At 41.8% G+C, this 14,623-nt stretch overlaps 1 protein-coding gene across 1 annotated transcript in view; it reads left to right on the top strand.

Moving 5' to 3' along the window:
• Window positions 1-14,623, top strand: part of GPC4 (glypican 4) — a 108,304-nt gene that overhangs the window by 89,361 nt on the left and 4,320 nt on the right. The window contains exon 4 of the mRNA XM_029241097.1: window positions 9,398-9,563. Within this exon, the coding sequence (XP_029096930.1) occupies window positions 9,398-9,563 (166 nt within the window). The remainder of the gene's footprint in view (window positions 1-9,397; window positions 9,564-14,623) is intronic.

The raw sequence follows: 14,623 nt of genomic DNA, 5'->3' as shown, positions 1-14,623 counted from the left end.
TCGTTATATGAGAATACAAGCTATAGGGCTCAATTTACTTTCAGTAAAACATTACTTGCCAATTGTTTAGTGGAAAATACTGTTATGACTTAAATCTTTTTTATTATAGCTGATTTACAATGTTGTGTTAGTTTCTCGTGTACAGTTTCTCGTTACACACACCCACACACACACTTTTTCATATTCTTTTCCATTACGGTTTATCACAGAATTTGAATATAGTTCCCTGTGCTGTACAGTAGGACCTTGTTATTTATCTATATTACATATAGTAGTGTGTATCTTTTAATCCCAAACCCCTAATTTATCCCTCCCCCACCCCGTTCCTCTTTGGTAACCATAATTTTGTTTTCTATGTCTGTGAGTCTGTTTCTGCTTTGTAAATAAGTTCATTTGTGTCATCTTTTAGATTACATATAAAAGTGCTATCAGGGCTTCCCTGGTGGCGCAGTGGTTGAGAGTCCGCCTGCCGATGCAGGGGACACGGGTTCGTGCCCCGGTCCGGGAAGATCCCACATGCCGCAGAGCGGCTGGGCCTGTGAGCCATGGCCGCTGAGCCTGCGCGTCCGGAGCCTGTGCTCCGCAACGGGAGAGGCCACAACAGTGAGAGGCCTGCGTACCGAAAAAAAAAAAAAAAAAAAAAAAAGTGCTATCATATGGTATTTGTCTTTCTCTGTCTGACATACTTGACTTAATATGATAATCTCTAGGTCCATCCATGTTGCTGTAAATGGCATTATTTCATTCTCTTTTTATGGCTGAGTAGTATTCCATTGTATGTACGTACCACGTGTTCTTAAGCCATTTGTCTGTTGATGGACATTTAGGTTGCTTCCATGTCCCGGCTATTATAAATAGTGCTGCTATGAACATTGGGGTGCCTGTATCTTTTTGAATTAGAGTGTTTTTCTGGATATATGCCCAGGAGTGGGATTTTTGGATCATATGGTAACTATTTTTAGGTTTTGTTTTTTTTTTTGACAAACCTCCATACTGTTTTCCATAGTGGCTGCACTTATTTACATTCCCACCAACAGTGTAGGAGGGTTCCCTTTTCTCCACAGCCCCTCCAGCATTTTTTATTTGTAGACTTTCTAATGATGGCCATTCTGACTTGTGTGAGGTGATGCCTCATTGTAGTTTTGATTTGCATTCCTCTAATAATTAGTGATGTTGAGCATCTTTTCATGTGCCTATTGGCCATCTGTATATCTTTTTTGGAGAAATATGACTATTTTAAATGTTGTGTTTGTAATTGATAACTTTAAAAAAATAATGTTTTGCTTTTCCACTGAGCATCTTCTTGACTTACGGACTGACTTGAAATCAAACCCTTCCACTAGGTTGAGTTATATCTAAATTACATAATAATAAGACACTCAAGCATCAAATCAGTTTCTAAAGATGCCAAAGCACAAATTATGTAAAAATCTATCATCAGTGTAATGGTTCTTCTCAGAAGGCTGGAAAGGAATACTTGCACATTTGAAAAAATATTCATTACATTCGTTTTTGGAGTATGAGTACCAGCTCAACAGAGATTTTAATTTAAGGTGTAGTGGTATGGGGAAGACAGTAAATGATCTGGCTATGAAAAACATATTTCAAATTGAACATGTTGAAAATAATCTGCATTTGATTGAGAAAAATTAGTAAGCTCTAACAGTGTGGGGACCCAAGCAGTGTTTTTTCATGTAGGAACTGTTGTCCAAATGTAGTTGACGGGTGGAACTGGAGCAACCCAAGAAATACATTCCTTCTTTTGGTGTCCAGTAGAATTAATTACCTTGGGCCTGAAAAAGACCCTTCAGGGTGGAGAACCTCACCCACTTCATCTACAAAGAAGCCTTGAAAGTCAACTATGAAAACCATTGTGATCTTGGGACTAGTTATGCATACTTAACTCAGAGATGTTCACACTTTATTTTCATGAGCAGATGCCCTGCTTCTCCAGTTTACTTTTGCAACAAAAGGGTTGCTGTTATTTGCTGAGCAATGATTTGATTATCACTAAACCTTTTAAAGGCTATTAGCACCAGCAAGCTTAACTGACTTCAGGAGAAACTCGCTTCTTACTTGAAGTATGCTTGCCTTGCTTCAGTTTTTCTGGGCGCAGACATCCAGTGATTTCAGCTTACTCCATTGAGCTTTGCAATTCAAACTTCAGAAAAGTCCCTTTAATTAGGAACAGATGGTTCACGAATACCCTGGTGCTACACATCTTTGTATTATTTATTCCATCTTTACTTGTCATGGTTCATTTCTTATTTACCTGCTAGCAGCAGCAGTTTTGCCTGGAAGGGTGAAGTCTGTTGTGGTCTTTCAAAAATGCACAAGTGGTTACATGCACCGTGAAAATTAATAGCTCCTATGCCAAAGAGAGTTGCATTCTCATAGTTTCAATTAACACTGACATAATGGGGCTGTGTCTATACCCCAACCCCAAACTCCGGGGACTGTAATTAGAAATCCTGCCTTGAAAACGATTTCCGTTGATCCCCCTTTGTTTTTGTCTATTCGCAATGCCCCGACACCTACAAGAGTACTACACAAATTAGCTTACCATTTCCCCAAATCATTATGTCTATTTTTAAAAATGAGCAATAGAAAAAGCTTTTAAGTGTAGATATGTATTCAACATTTAATATTCTTTTTCACACACAACCTTAAAGACTAGAATTGCAAAAAGGAAGGTGGGATATATATATATATATATATATATATATATTCTATACACTATAATACATACAGGGGTGGAGACATGGGGAAGGTAGGGATGTGGGAAGTGTCAAGGACTGAATACTCTCAAAACAATAATAGAGCCCTCTACAAGGGGGCGGATACAATGATGCTTCAACTTATCATAACTGAGTCTAATTTAAAACACAAGACTTATTTTCAAGCATTTATGCAGTTTCAGCTACAGTGTGGCTCCAAATATTCCTGAATGAATCCTAGCTTATTTTATATCTTTTGTTATGTGTTTAAAATCCTATTATCAGGGACATAGGAGAATCTCCACCTTCTTTCTTAGCACGTTTGTGTATTGAAATCAAACCGAATTGGGAAGTTGTTGAATAAACCCTTCACATCTCACAGCGTGTTTGGGTTCCCTATCTTTTTCTTTTTTTTTCTTTTTTAAATTTTCTTTATTTCTGGCTGTGTTGCGTCTTCATTGCTGTGCGCAGGCTTTCTCCGGTTGCGGCGAGCGGTGGCCTCTCTTGTTGAAGAGCACGGGCTCTAGGCGCATGGGTTTCAGTAGTTGTGGCACAGAGGCTCAGTAGTTGTGGCTCACAGGCTCTAGAGCACAGCCTCAGTAGTTGTGGTGCACGGGCTTAGTTGCTCTGCGGCATGTGGGATCTTCCCAGACCAGGGATCGAACCTGTGTCCCCTGCATTGGCAGGCGGATTCTTAACCACTGCACCACCAGGGAAGTCCTCTACCTCTTTCTTTGATAGTCCCCCTATCTCTTTCTTTGACCATAATTTGGGGAATGATTTCCTGTTATTTTTGTTGGGTGCTTACGTTACCAAGAACAGATAAAAATCTAGACCCTTTCTGTTTGTTTGGTACTATTGGCAGTGCAGGGGAAAAATGTTGCAGTGAATGTATGTTAGGAACTGGAAGAAACTAGAAGGAAATGTGTTTCTAACTTGAGTGCCGCATGTTGACTGCCATCACTGTGTAATGTGGCTGAAGGCTCATTCTGAATTACTGAAATGAGATCCAGGCTGTGTGAAGAGTTCTGTTCCAGGATTTCTCCTTTTTCAGGCGGCTTGCAGTAGTTTTTAATGTGGTGTTTGGAAAATGCAGGTTATTTGGTAGAAAGTCCCAATCTATATTAAGAGAGTCTTTGCAGAGAAAAGGACTTTTCTGCAAAGGCATTTTATAGCAGAAATGGAGTGCAGATGTCACGTTAAATGTATACCCTGAGGAACGCAGGAATGAGTATTTTTAAAAGAGTCTTAATAAGTTAAAAAGGAAATGAGGACCCCTCCCCCTCCACTGACTTTTACCGTGAAACATAGACTAGCTCCTAAGATCTAAATTCTTTGTTACCTTACCATTTAGAAACACCTTAGTCAGTCTTGAAGGATTTCATAAGGCTTGGAAGTTGACTATTAATGTATTGTCATTATGCTCAATAACTCAGATTGATTTTGATTTGAGTTAATAAAGGAATATTGAGTCCAGACGATGTTCCCTTTCTATCATACTGGTCCCCCAAAGTAAACAAATCAAGCCATCTCATTCTTCTGTAATTAATGTCAAAACTTTTTCTTATATAAATAATATGCCACGTTCTAGTAGAAATTGATCATCTCTGCTACATTTAGCTGCAAGTTTTTCAAACTGTTAAAACTTTGGCAAAATATATAGTTTCCTGTTTTGTTCCAGTAACCTCTTTTCTCTTCGTGTCCAGCAGTGTTTACTTGAGCTTTTGAGTTCTTTGTGTCTACCTCTGGTGAATATTTTTTTTTTCTCATCCCTGTAGCATGGGTTTCAGTAGTTGTGGCACACAGGCTCAGTAGTTGTGGCTACTGAGTGCATTGAGTGCATAAGTCATTATTTAAAATTATTAAAATTATTTAAAAATCTGTCATCTCATCCATAGTTGTCCAGTCAGATATCGTTCCATGTAGAACAGTTGCATCCTAACTTGCCCATCAACATAAAAACTGATTCATTTGGTCAGTAAATTTGAAACCTGCAAATTCTCACTAGAAAATATCCAACCCCAGAGCTGAGGTATTCACTGTGTGTGGATACCCTATGTTAGATCTGCGAGCTATGCAGGAGGACCAGCCCCATGTGCTGCCCTTAAGGTTCCGATAGTCTGGCACTCAGAAGATATACATCAAGGAAATTGAGTGTACCTGCTCTAGGACAAAACTGCCCCATTTCAAATCTTGGCCATCTACTGGAAGATGTTGTGTTTGTCCCTTAATCTCTTTAGGCTTCTGTTTCCTCATCTGTGAAACAAAATAATAATACTCATCTCCTATGATTATTTTGAAGCTTAAGTGATTTAATACATATAAAGTACTTAGAACGGAGCCTGGCACATAGTAAGTACTCTATATCATATAAAGCAATAAAGTCCAATAAAAGCTATCAGTAGAAAATTAATTCTGACATCGAACAGAATATTTTTCTCTTCAGTATTAACATCATGACCTTCATGATCATGAAACCATAGAAACTGAATAAGCATTTTCTGTCTGAGACCATTAACCCATTCTTTATGTCAGTGGTTCAAAGGAGGAAGGGAAGTGTGTACAGTTTTCCTTTTCCTGTTTTTTCTAAATATCATTTTGAGAAATAACTTTTGAATTGCTAAGTGAGGTCCGAAAAATCTGACTTTTATAAAAGCAACCATAATTAACCCCTACCCGACTCCTCCCCCAGCCCCAAGGATTCTGGAAGTCACATCTGGGCTCAACAGACCCTTCTAAATAAAAGGAAAACATATCAAACATTAGTCAAGACCTGTGACCCAAAGGAATAATCAGATTGATCATTTTAAGTGGCACGGCATGCCATAGAGAATCAGTACGTAAGTGAGGATTAAAGCAAGGTCTTAGAGTTTGGTTACCCATTTTGTTAATCCCCATGTGGCATGATCTACCACTGAGTCTTGGGTCTTCTGGTATAAATTATTTCAGTAAGTAAGTTATTTGGGGACTTGAGAGAAGTGATTTTGAGTGTTACAAGGGAGTAGAATGTGAGTGAAGTTGAATTTATATTCAAAATTATTGAATCCCCAGAACACAGTATGACTTCGTCTACTATTATATCTGCTTTCGGGTGAAAGGTTTGCCCCTGGCATGGTGGAGAGACCGTTGAGAGCTTGTAATGGAGTACCCTTGAGGGCCTGGTATATCATGACATGACAGCGAGAGCCATCACTGGATCAAGGAGATGCTAGATTTTACCAGAAACTCCACAGGAGAATTTAAATTGAAGTACTGTATACTATTAGGCTCTTTCTTCCCAGTGCAATAGTATTCCTTTGGCTTGTTGACCAACCTACATTGCTCTTTACCGAGAAGCCATAGACGATTCCAAAAGAGAGACAGCCATTTTGTTTGCCCACTGGGGTAGTCCAGAGTCAGAAAGGAGAGCTGGGCCTTAGTACTCTGTGTTCACCATCCTGAACTTGGTCAGGTCAGTGAGAATGGGGACCCAAGACCTGGGGGGTAGTCTCATCACTTCTTCTGGGGGAGTGAGCGTTGCAGGGGACCCCTATTTCTTTAGTTCTCATGACTGTTTTAAAAGCCTTTGTCTTTCTACTCTATCCCACACAAGGGGTTTATTTCCCAGGTTCTGAATTCCCTTCATGTAAAAAACACTGCATGGTAGTCTGATCAGTGGTTGTGAGACGAAAGGCAGATTTTCTCTAACTTTGGTATTTCATATGTCCTTTCTCATCCCAGTTTTCTTATAACTTCCCCAGTTCTGGTATTATTTAGTGTTTCCATAGCATGTTATTGCTGAGTTCCTTGTGATCATTTTTAGTAGTTACACAACAAATCATGTGCAGAACATGAGCCCGTACTTAGCCAAAGAATGAAATGGAAAAACTCCGCCAAACCCAGCTTCATAATCTTCCTTTAATAAAACTCTACTGTGTCATTTGGTTTGGTCTCTCTTTTAAAACTTGAGGCTCCATCAACCTATTTTAGGGTACTCCTGTAAGGCCTACTGCATAAATGATTTGACTTACAGTTGAACCAAGGATGTAGTGAACCCCATCGTAGAGTTAAAAAAGAGAAAGAAAGGGAAAGGACTTCTTTGGCCAAAGGTGTTTCTCGAGCACAATTGTGGAGTTTAAAATTTTTGCTTATTTCCAAAAGGTCTACACCATTTGGAAATTTCTTTGTGTTTTCTAGGACAGGTCCCATAGTCTAGAAATTCCTACTTGCCTTGCTACCTAATCACAAATGCATTCCAGAATAATCCCTGGCACATAGTAGGTGCTCAGTAACTGCTTGTTGACATGTTAACTTTTTACATTGTTTTCTCGCACAAGTCCATTGTTTCCTGATAAGCATCATAATAAAAAAATGCCATGCACTAACCTGGTTTTCACAGGCATTTTCATAATAACTCTTTACCTCTCCAGAATCCAGCCATTTTGGCAATCTCACCAATGTGGAACCTAATTTAAGATAAAGCAGAAAACTACCGATGCTTAAGATTCGAGTTTCATATATTCGGTTTAAAGAGGCAGGGACACATGATATATGTGGGAAATCGTTTCAGTGTTTCCTAAGGTGCAGTGCTAGAGTCATATGCAGTGAGGTGGCTGCCCACAAGTCAATTATTCTCTTTGGCTTTGGTTTTCTCATCCCTCAAATGTGAGAGCTGTACTCAGTGATCTCTAGGGCCCCTTCCAACTTCTATGAATGTCTGGCCACCTCCTCTCTCCAGGCCTGTTTGTTCCTCTGTCCAGTGAGGGGGTGGGAAAGTATCAAAGTCCTAACTCTCTGTGACTTTAAAGGCATGCTCTTGTTGCTGTCCAGGAAACCTAGCTATCCAGATTGGCTATTCCTCCAGGGCATTGTTTAGCCAAGATTTTACTGTACGTTAATACATAGTTAAAAGGACTAATTTACTGCCTAGGAAAACATTTGGCACTGGTTAAAACTGTGGAAAAGTCCTAATTGTTCGCAGGGAACCCTGACTTCGGTGTATACAATTACCGTCCTGTTGGATGTACCTCCCCCTTTTAGGCTAGAGTTCTGTTTGAGATAAGAGGGTGTGTGTGTGTACATCAGATAGGAGCCTAACAGTGTGAAGTTTTTCTTCTGATGGTGCTAATCTCCCATTCCTGTCCCTAAGGCTACTGTTGATAAGTGGTATCCAAAGTTACGCTCCAGAGCAGGTGAAGTGCACTGCTGGACTGCCCTGCATCCCAGCATCTGTTCCCTGCGGTGGTATCTGCTTTCAGAAGTCTCTGTTTGCAGAGCTGGTTGGTACTGATAGAGAGGAATGCACTAATCCTCTGATATTGACTCCAAAAGGGGAGGGTGGCGCAGAGAGAATGACAACACAGGAACTCTTGGGGAGCTGCCAGCTTGTGATCCTGGCCATGATCCTTTCTAAGCATTGATGGAAATGAGTGACAGGATGGGATCGGCTCTTCTATGCCCAAGACAATTGCACCCTATAGAAGTGCAATTGAAAGGCCAAACAATTGAAGAAAGATGAAACCAAGTCTCATTTCTCTACAGAGGACGCCTAGCCCAATCCGTCTTCGGTGCCACCTTCATCCTTGCCTCTTCCTTTGCTCATGAACTTTCAGTAGCTCCCTGTGTCCTGCCATATGGTGTCTTGATTTCTGCCTGGTTTTCAATCCCCTTTACTGTCCAGTCACATACACAGCCCTTCCTGTACTCAGCCAACCTTATTTCCCATAATTCCTCAACCCCGTTCTAAGATTCCTCGGTCTGCTCAGTACCATGTATGCTTTTGTTCATTTCATTCTTCCTAACTGCGATGTTCTCCCTTCATTTGATCATTGAAATCCAACCCCTTCTGATTAGCGGATGCAAACTATTATATGTAGGATGGATAAACAATAGGATCCTACTGTACAGCACAGGGAACTATATTCAATGTCCTGTGATAAATCATAATGGAAAAGAATAGGAAAAATAATATAAATATGAGTCACTTTGCTGTACAGCAGAAATTAAACACAACATTGTAAACCAACTCTACTTCAATAAAAATTTTAAAAATAAATAAATAAATCCAACCCCCTCTTCAGAATTTAACTGAAGTCCCACTTCTTCATCAAGTGTTCCCTGAGCACTCTATGCTATACTGCTCCCAAGCCTTGGACGGCCTTCACAGAACCCCAGGTTCAAATTTATTCACATTCTTCCCTGTAGGATACATTAATTTTGTCTTCTGTGCAGCTATTGGCACAGAAGGGAGTACACACGAGGTACCCTTCTAAACGACTGGGGGCTTACGTGTGAAAGGGCAGTCTTGTAGTCAATGTGTCTGAAGAGAAGATGTGCTTGAGTTCCAGTCTGGCAAGGCAAACACGGTGATGGGAGAGGCCACAGCTGGCCATGGATGGCAGGCAGGTAAAGACCCACCTCTACTACTGCATCTTACGGCGATCCTGGAAATTTATTCGTAAAAGGACTTTGAAATCGTTGAGCCGTTTAAAATGAGTGCGAGTAGTTGAGTCTGTGTGTGATATGCAACTTTTCTTTATCTAACTTTGCTCTTCAGGAAGCAAGCCCGGCCTGCTAAGTGTGACCCATCACGACTCATTCTTAAGGGAAGTTCATGGCCAAGCCTTCAAAGTCAACTTGATAGACTTGCAATTGCTGTGTCTATCTTTGCCCCACCGTTGTCTTTTTCTTCTCCCAATTAGGTAAATCCCACAGCCCAGTGTACCCATGCCCTGTTGAAGATGATCTACTGCTCCCACTGCCAAGGTCTCGTGACTGTGAAACCCTGTTACAACTACTGCTCCAACATCATGAGAGGTTGTTTGGCCAACCAAGGGGATCTTGATTTCGAGTGGAACAATTTCATAGGTGAGCAGGCGATTAATGTATTTCTGTTGCTATTGATTGCTAAGCTTCTGCCACAAGGAATGTTTTATTTATTTTTTAATTTTAATGTTTTTTTTGGCCATGCCACACGGCTTGCGGAATCTTAGTTCCCCGACCAGGGATTGAACCCAGGCCCTGGCAATGAAAGCGCAGAGTCCTAACCACCAGACTGCCAGGGAATTCCCCAAGGAATGTTTTAATTGTCAGTGATGAAATTTCTGTTCGTTATGTAGTGTTTGCCAGAGTTCTAACTGTACTCAAAGTTCACACCACTCTACAGGTAAATGTTCCCTTGAACTAATGGTGGCACTTCTGAAGACATTAGACAGACATTAGACGCAGCGAATACCAAGTTTTAATAACAAGAAAGTGGTTTTTTGACATTTTCCCCCTAAAGGTCAGTTTTAGTTCTGCATCATAGGCTGGTATCCACGTAAATGCTGGAGTACAGCCATCACTGAGCTGTGAAAGCGGCTTTTCAAATGTTATATCTGTTACATTGCAACCAAATCTTCTGCAAACGGCCAGATACCCATTGGGTATTTGGATCAGGTGCAATCTGATTGTGGAAATGTAAGGGTTATGTTTCTGTAGAGATTTAACAATCACAGACTGCTCTGGTGAGAATGGAAGGACTTTTGTCCTGATAATTTTAGAGGTCAGTGTTCTCGTCTACACCTAAAACTTAGAAAACCATTACTGGGAACCCAGACACCAATGGAAGTAAAGTGGCCTGTTTCTAAGAATGTTAATTATGTGGGAAGGGACAAATTATGGATGATTGAAATATCCAGTCATCGACTCCCTCGATGCTTGCTTAATGCATATGGGAATCCCGGAATGTTAGTCGCAGTTGTTGAAGCTGCTAGTGGTGGTGGGTCTTCACCCACATACTATCAGCACCCCAAAACAAACTCAGGTTTTTCTCCCATACCCAGTCACATTTACATAACTGTAGAATTTGAGTGTCTTTGTAAGCAACTATTTTTCACTTATTTGTCCACATCATGGGAACACGTACGCAATTTGCTGAGGGTTTTTGGGGGGAGGGGAATGCGGGGATTGGAGCCGGGGAATGCTGTTTAGCCTGCATGAGAGCTGATTACCATATTAACTCTGAAAGTGCATCAGTAAATTGGCTCCAACAGATTCTTGAGAACACTGACACAAGGGGGAAAAAAAGATGTGAATGTCAAACGCTTCAGCACAATCATAGCCTAAATAGCTCAAAGCTAGAAGACCTGAAAAAATCTTCCACACACAGAAAAGCAGAATCCCATGGAAGGGAAGGCATAAGACCAGTCAACACACACACGCACAAATGGCCCATCATGCCCAGAAAGAAGCCATGGGAGAAATTGTTGCTGGAAAATATTTCCCGTGGAAATAAAAGCCCATGGCATTTCTAGATCTAAAGTTGAAAGTTTTTTCTTTCTCTCTTTTTTAATCCCACTCTCACCGCCACCCCAAATGTCAAGTTTGCAGCTCATTTTTGCTAAATTCATTTTTAAAAAACAAGATGGTTTGCCTTTTCGCTTTCCCCTGTAACATCTAGTGCACTAGTTCTCTGGGCAGAGCTGTAGCATTTGCTATACAGTAGCAAAAATGTCTGGTGACAATGATCTAGTTTGGGTAACTTTTCTACAGGCACATCAGGAATGAGGTACACTATTCTGTTCTTCTAATGTGTCTGACAGAAACTATAACTCAGAAACTCGTCTTAAAATACAAATTCTTCTACATATTTTTTCCGAGAGTCTGCAGGTCCATATTAAAACCATACTCTGGCTTGCTTAATTAACGTCTTCAACCAGGTACTCTAAATCAAGGAGGACTTCCTTTGCTGCCACTATTCTCGCTGTGTGTTTTACAAATTACACTTGTTATCTTTGATGAAACAAAAATTCAACCCAAGTGGAAATTGGTAGGATTTCAGAATCAATTTTCTTCAGTTATTTTAAGTGATACTTTCTGGAGGGAGGAGGAATATAATTCTATCTAAACTTCATTTTTAATGGGTGTTTTATTATATATTTCTAATAAGCTGATATAAAAGGCCAGGAGTAATAGACATTGTTAATCTCCAGTGCTTTTTCGTGGATTTTCACAAGGGTTTAATTTGCTCTGTGGTTATAGAATTCAGTCCCAATTTACATACCTTTACCATAAGTTCTTTTTTTTTTCTTTGCAAGGAATTCCCCCCCCCCCCCTTAAAATGACTGCAGTTAATGAATGGGCAAGGGCTTTTTTCCCCACTTCTTTAAATCAGATGTTGGGGTTAAGTCGGGAAACTGCCTTTTGTTCATCCAGTCGGGTCGTGAGGCTGAAGATTGGGTTTCTGACTATCGGCGGCACAGTGCAAGAGGAATCGCTTTCCCTAGTGAGAAGGGGCTGCTTTGTTGCCCGGGTGGCGGGGGGAGTGTCCTGAGCACTAAACTCCTGCAGTTGGACTAGACCCTTTGAAGAGACTAAGGATGAGTTTTCCAACTCTGCCTTCTTGCTGCCTAGCCCTCGTGTCCCTCTCTTGAACTGTACCTATTAAACTGTCGTCCAGCTTTATCAAGGTGGATCCGAATAGTCAAAACACCTTGGACTTGGCTTCGTAAGAGGTTGGTTATAGGAAACCTTCTTTTTGAAAAATACTCCCACCGCCACCACGACCACGAAAGTCAGTTTCTGGGAAATCATAAATTACGGGTAGGTGCAACTTGCTCTCCGTCGCATACTGCCATTGTGGTAACATTCATTTGGCTCCTAGCCACCCTTATGAACGTCCCATGTCTGCTGCCACTGGGAGTTTAGTATGAGGGGGTCGGGATTGCCAGCTGGGACGTCAGCCAGTTCCTGGCAAGAGGCAGGAGCCGGTCAGATACCCCGCAAAGGGAGACCTGCAGCCTAGATCCATCAGAAGCAACAACACCGGACCAGCCATCGTGGGACTCCTCTTGGGGCTTCTCATCAGGGCCGTCCGCTTCTATGGAGGCGCTCAGTGGATAGCCAGGCAGGACTTGCCCTGGGGCTGAGGGGCGGCTTTGGCTCCAGGGTTGCAGCCTCCAGGCGGACCACAGCCTCACTCGCATTCTTCAGTCACGGGACACGCAACGCCATGGCAGCGGCGCGACAAGGGCCCGGCCCCTCTCTCTTTCCAGGGCCTTGTGCACAGCCAGCAGGCCTGGAGTTGACAAAGACACCAAACAGCCAGAAGAATTGGGGTTTATGTTCCCTTTCACAAACACACGAACACGTTCATGATCTGGCCTTTCCTTGCCACTAGGGGAATAAGTAGTGACGAGGTGCGCCATTTCCTTCCTGTTGAAACCTCTGTGTTTGAGATGTTTATGGTCTGTCCCTTCATAATATTTTTCTCTGGAGCCAGCAACTCCTCGGCTCCGAAGGCATGTGCTCTCTGGACGTGGCAGCCCTGATGCTTCGACAATGATGAACACGTTTAGGTTGTGCTCCACTTGTTTACAAAAGTCCCCTTTTGCTAGCACATCAAACGCATTTTTCCTCTCCTCGAGCACAATGGTATATTCACTCTGGCAGCCTTTCCTTAGAGGTTGGAAGTGTCGGTTTATTGGCGCTTACCACAATGCAACCTGAAACTTCATTTGTTATGACTTTCAAAAATATTGCATTGCACGGACATCTATTCGTGGTTTGTGACATCGGAACTGTAGTTGAAAGAAATGAGCCCGTGCTTTAAAATGTTGGGTTGCATTTGTTCTCGGGGGAAGGTGAAAGGTCGCTGACCAGATTTGGGTTCACTGATCTGCTGATGCCAGAACTCCTTTCCATCTGCGAGCTTGGGTAGAAGTTCAGCTGTGGCCTGCTCTTTGAGAGAGACACACCATCTTCCAGAAACTCGCCCTTCTTTCTGGCAGCTGTCCTTGGACTACCTGAAGGCTGTGGAGAATGTGAGCCTAACTCTCCTTTAAGGGGAAAGAACAAGTTTAAAAGTTCACTGCGTGTCATGAATGAGGCATCCTTTTTCTCATTTGGAGATTACCTTTCCAATTTCTTCTAATTTTACACAATAAGTATCAGGGAAAAATACTAAATCGCATAATCCCAAGAACCATGGATGACAAGAAAACCCATACAGTGCTTTTCATTTAAGAGATTCAATGTGTCCTAAAAAGTTCTAGACTCCTCCAAAATGAAAAAGTGATTTCCAGAGTAATTAGTGAAGACTCATATTGTGAACACATGGATTTTGTGCCCTGTCTTGGGTTGTCTTTTCATTTGAATAAAAAGAGGTACAGGGCTTCCCTGGTGGCGCAGTGGTTGGGAGTCCGCCTGCCGATGCAGGAGACACGGGTTCGTGCCCCGGTCCGGGAAGATCCCACATGCCGCGGAGCGGCTGGGCCCGTGAGCCTTGGCCACTGAGCCTGCGTGTCCGGAGACTGTGCTCCGCAACGGGAGAGGTCACAACAGTGAGAGGCCCGCGTACCGCAAAAAAACAAAAAAAAAGAAAAAAAAGAGGTACATGTTTTTGCTTTAAAATAACTCAAGGCCCTTGTATTTGAAATGGGAAGTTTATCTTAATACAAAAATTGCATTTCTCAAAATGTCATTATTTGAAAGGTCATTAGAGTTCCTAGGAGCACTTTTATTTGTATTTTCTAACTGCGCACTCAAGGATCTGAAAGGGTTTCATTTAAAAAATGAAAGAAAAGAATTGGTATGCCAGGATTCGAACTGATTTATGTTTTTGACTCTTGTAAATGGAACATGAAATGAGAAGATCCGTGGAGGTCTCTGGGAGAACTGGAATGTTATTCTGCTTCCAGCCTTAGGTTTGTCAGCTGGGAGCTAGCTCAGAGCCGTACAACGACAGCCACTGACACATGGAGGGATGAATAATCAGTGTGTTAGAAGGTTCCCGATTGGGTTTCCTTGCTGTGGAATAAAGCCTTCATCTGGTCACTTCACACTCTAGAGAGCTAGTGTGGTACATACTGACTGAATGAAGTTCTGTGTCATAGAAATAGATCTAAAAGCATGAATTAATGATGATCATGCTTCTCCCTCCCCCCCCC

The sequence above is a fragment of the Monodon monoceros genome, unplaced genomic scaffold (genome assembly GCF_005190385.1).
Source record: "Monodon monoceros isolate NGI ecotype Baffin Bay Population unplaced genomic scaffold, NGI_Narwhal_1 Super_Scaffold_22, whole genome shotgun sequence".
Classification (NCBI taxonomy): domain Eukaryota; kingdom Metazoa; phylum Chordata; class Mammalia; order Artiodactyla; family Monodontidae; genus Monodon; species Monodon monoceros.
The sequence above is the reverse complement of the archived record's forward strand: the minus strand, read 5'-3'. Positions and strand labels throughout refer to the sequence as shown.